This window comes from Eimeria mitis, genomic scaffold (genome assembly GCF_000499745.2).
Source record: "Eimeria mitis Houghton genomic scaffold, Emh_scaff3003, whole genome shotgun sequence".
NCBI lineage: Eukaryota > Apicomplexa > Conoidasida > Eucoccidiorida > Eimeriidae > Eimeria > Eimeria mitis.
In genome coordinates, this window is record NW_013571347.1 from 2,414 (window position 1) to 7,075 (window position 4,662).

At 50.4% G+C, this 4,662-nt stretch overlaps 1 protein-coding gene across 1 annotated transcript; it reads right to left on the reverse strand.

Annotated features, from left to right (window-relative positions):
- Positions 1-259: 259 nt before the first annotated feature.
- Positions 260-1,170, reverse strand: EMH_0061210 (CMGC kinase, MAPK family, putative; the record flags this gene model as incomplete). The annotated part of the gene is made up of 2 exons (XM_013497903.1): positions 260-471; positions 726-1,170. The coding sequence occupies 2 exons, from the start codon at positions 1,168-1,170 to the stop codon at positions 260-262; spliced, it is 657 nt and encodes a 218-aa protein (XP_013353357.1).
- Positions 1,171-4,662: the final 3,492 nt, after the last annotated feature.

Here is a 4,662-nt window from a genome sequence, read left to right on the forward strand (position 1 = left end):
GCAGCAGCTTATGTACCACCACCGACAGCAGCAGCCGCATGCACCAGCAGCAACCTATCCCAGTAGCAGCAACAGCAAGAAGCATACAGCACCAGCAGCCACATGCAACACCGGCATAAGCAGCAGCATGCAGCAGCAGTAACGGCATGCAGCAGAAGCAGCAGGAGCATGCAGCAGCAGTATATAGCACCAACGTCAGCTCCGTTCGTGTATGGGTGAGAGTAGAGTAACGATGCTAGATAGAGACAGCTAAATTTTATTATTTTATTTTCTGACGCACGTCGAACTTCTCCAGGTCATTGGGCACGAGAATGTCCAATATTTTAACGATGTGATCGTGGTTAAGTCTGTTTAAAATAGCAATTTCTCTTAGAATACGTTTGCAGTCAATCAAATCCTCAAAGACACGATGAATCTTCTTAATCGCCACAATTCGCTGCTCCTGGTTGTCGTACACCTCACATACGTGGCCTGCATTCACCGCCACCGCAGCGCATACACTGCAGCTACCATATCCTCTCCCCTTTCCCCCCGTTCTATCCCCCCTTGATAGAGATGAAAGATAAACGCGAATGCGTCAGAAGAAACCCATGAGCAGCGGCTAAGATAGGTCTGAGGGTCNAGAGATGAAAGATAAACGCGAATGCGTCAGAAGAAACCCATGAGCAGCGGCTAAGATAGGTCTGAGGGTCACCCAAGGGTTGAAATAAAGCGGAGAAGCACACCGTAAGATCCAGTTCCAATGAGATGGTGGAGTTCATATCGTTCTGGCAGCTGCCAGTCTGTCAGGGGATGCGGCATGCGCGTGGGTTTGACCGCGTGAGGGTTTTTCCGCTGCTGCTCGTGCTCCTGGTGTCGGTGCTGGTGCTGCGACGCGGGAGGCTGTACAGTCCGCGGCTGCTGCTGCGCCGAGCCACAAGGAGCTGGGGAGTCCGCAACTGCTGCTGCTTGTTTAGCTGTGCCATTGTTGGGGCCCGCCCCGTGACACTGCTGCTGGTAGTATACATGTTGGTGGTGAGGGTCGTACCGCTGCTGCTGCTGGTAGCGAGAGTACTGATGCTGCGGCTGCAGCTTCTGGTACGGCGGATGCGATGCACATTGGGTGTATCCTTGTTCAAGTCCAGCAGCAGGCGCCGCGCTGACGGCGCCTTGCGACTTTTGATAGCTCATTACAAAAAACTGTAAATAATTAACAACGCTACGAGCTGCTATGTTTAAATCTTGCAAGACCACTACAACACCATGGCCACAACGTGGGAGCGGCGGGCACTCTGCTGAAATCGCGAGAAAGGAAAAGAGTTTAAATTAGGACGCCTGTACATCGAAAAGCGGAAGCAGAGATGGAATACAGACCCACGAGCCGATGAAAGCTAGAAAAGCCGAAGCTCAGCTACCCCAGCAGTCTTATTCCCTCTTGCAGGACGTGTCAGTGAAGGCGTCCGACCGGTCCAGTTGAACACCAGCAACACGAGGTGTACGTACACCTGGCGGGCGCCTATCCGTTACACACACCCGCTATCTACGGCTTTTAAGGCCTCCTCGAAGGCCCAAGAAGGTCTTTAATTCCAATATTTAATTAAATATACCTTATATTTCCAGCGGGAAATCGTGTTTCACCGCAAACTGCCTCATGTCAGCCCGACCGCCTCGGCGTCGTCGGCTCAGGCACCAGCAGCGATGCCTGACCGATAGTGACGAGACAGCACATGCGTCTATACCAGTGAAAAAACACAGAAAGGGCTTATTATTAGAAATATATCTCTTGAATCAAGAGATTTTTTAGTGAACTGGCATTCCTGANACAGAAAGGGCTTATTATTAGAAATATATCTCTTGAATCAAGAGATTTTTTAGTGAACTGGCATTCCTGAAAGGGTCTGGTCGTCCGTTCCGCCTGCCGCCATGGGGGGCTGTGGAGGGTCTCTGTCAGCTGAAAAAGCGTCAATTGAAGCACCTCAACGTTAAAACCCGAAAAAACAGACAATTTTATTTTGCGAAAAACCCTAAAAACAGGAAAATGGTGAAAATCGTGGCATAGAAGGGGTGCCAGGCGGTTGCACCCCCGCGCGCCCCTGACGCCTGCAAAAGGACTAAAAGGAGATCTAGAGACCTTTCCCGGATCTTTCTGTTACTGTTTATCGCTAGAAGAGATGTTTAAAGGCAATAGAAAATAGCATGCAGACCCTAAAGAGGACGCGTTACCGCGGGGCGTATCTGGCCCGAATCCTTTGGGGGGGTTGTGCACTGGGGGGCCTCCTGTCCTGCCCCCCGTGTAGATCTCGATAGATCTGCGTTTCAAGCTTCCAAATGACCTTTAGCGCATTCTTTTCAGCATCATATTCATTAATATACCCAAATTTGCGTTGTCTGTACACATTCGTTCAACTTGCTGTGTATTGCTGCGCCGGTTTCGTGGGGGCTGCGGGAGACTGCCGAGTGTGCATACAACGAGGCGCCTAGCGTCTAGCCCTTCTTATTTGCAACGAAATCCACGTTGCAGCATTATAATCAGAAACTAGAAGCATTGCGTACGGGCCTGCACCACACTGAAACCCAGATACCGCTTAAGCCCCGCCCAAGGGAAAGAGACCGCACCTCGACGGTGCCAGCAGCTGCAGTTAATGCTTCTTCACCTCTCATTCGAGCTACTGGCCACAATAGATGACTGTGTGACTGCCATATGTGTAGCGTATAACGGCTGTCGCTCGCCGTGCATTCGTTTGCCGCCAGTTGTCCACCGTAGCTGTAACAGGAGTCCTTGATGCTACATGAGGGCCGCGCTGAGCTGCAATACTGTCACGGCACTTCAAATAATAGTTCCCAATGGTCTCCTCTTAGTCCCCATGACATTCTGAATGCGGTGTCCCGAGGGCCTGCTACTGGTACGGAGGCGAGGTGGCCCGTCATGTGGTGCAAACTGCTTGCTGCATCTCTTGTTGCAAGGCACTAATGAATGCAAGCATACCAAATGCCGCTTTTGATCCATGCCCTAACACACAATGAAAGGTTGCCCTCAGTACCAACCCTGCAAGTACTACCAGCTTCAGGCAGACAAAAGGACGAGTTCTCCCTTTGGGATTCGCGGTGGCATGACAACGACTACGGCGCCCTCAGTCGACGCCTATGTCAAAGTGGCTCACCAACTTTAAATTTTCGTAATACGCCAACTGTTACTTCGACGTAGGTCAGAAGCGTTTAGTGCCTAGGTTCTCTGTTGCGTGGGGCTCCTGGAAATTGCAAGCACGAAGCCTCCATTTACGCAGACTTAACACGCTTGTAGCCTTATCACATAGCGCCTTCAACAAATTACGTCAGCATCCGTTCTAGACAGGAAAAAGCTGTTGGTTGATACTGCCATTTCGAAATCCTTCTGATGCTTTCACGACGGCTAGGGAAGCGTTAGTAGTCCAACGGTTAGGATACCTGCCTTCCAAGCAGGCGACCCGGGTTCGACTCCCGGCTGACGCATTGTTTGCCTTGCTACCAAGTGTAAGTGCATTGCTTGATTTTCAAGTTTTGGAACTTTATATCCTCTGAGACCCTAGATGACGGACTTGCGGGGAGCAGTAGGCAATACCGTAGAGGGTCTCGTCAATGCTGCATTAGTACGCAAAAATTTCCACCCCACCCCTTGCTACGAATACTTGGAGCTGCGCCTGAGGCCATTGCAAAACTTGCAACCCCTTTGAGTTAGGAGAGAGTGTCTCAGTACTGCACTCAGCGTGGATGAGAGTGGTGCGGGTTTCGGGCGGGTTTTATTCAGGCACGTCGTGGTGGCGTGTGAGTACGCTTTCACATTTGTTTGCTGCCCGTAGTCTTCTAAAGCAATACTGCAGTGCTAGGGAATGCCATACTTTGGTAGCGCATATTTGAATTCCGTCAAAATCCGCAGGGGGAGTTCGCCAGTAGTGTCTGCTACGGGGTCGCGAGCTTTTCTTAGCTTACGAACACACTGTAAAAGATTTTAAGGCTCGTACGAGTCTATATGTTGGTTTTGTCGGTTGTAGCTTTACTAGTGACGGCTAACGGGTAGCACGCCAGTCCGCAAGGACGGTACTTGATTGGGGCCACCCGCGTTTCTTTCCAACCTTCTTAATCCTCTTATCAGCGGTCGACTGATACAGTGATCACAGCTTATGGTATCAAAGTGACGGCCCACGTCATATATGTGATGACAGTCCTTAACTTTAGTAGAGAACCGTCGTGAGCTGACAAAGAGTGAGTATACTCAAAAGAATAATTTCTTGGCCTCTTTTGAAGACTCTAGGAGTCCTGCGCACATCAATACAAAGCTAGCGGATAGAGGATGCGGCCTTTCAAGAATTGGAGCACGCATTCCTGCGAGTCTTGCAGCAAGGCTACCCCGCGCATGTACGATCAAGCACCGTCTTGACGGGTGCGCTAGCATCGCAAACACTTGATAAGCGATCCGCAGAAACCCTCTCAGCCTGTCAGTTACCGGGGCGCTTGACGCAGTATGCTCGTTTTCTGTGACATGTACGTGTCTTAACAGGTGCCTCCAGGATCTCAGTTTCCTTCAGGTTTTCTGTCTCGCGATGACATTGCTTCTATTTTTGTGTGTAAAAAGATCAGTGATTTCTTGAATCGTCTAGGAAGGAAAATATGCATTAGCGGCATGGTGGCACATCAGCGCTGGGAGAA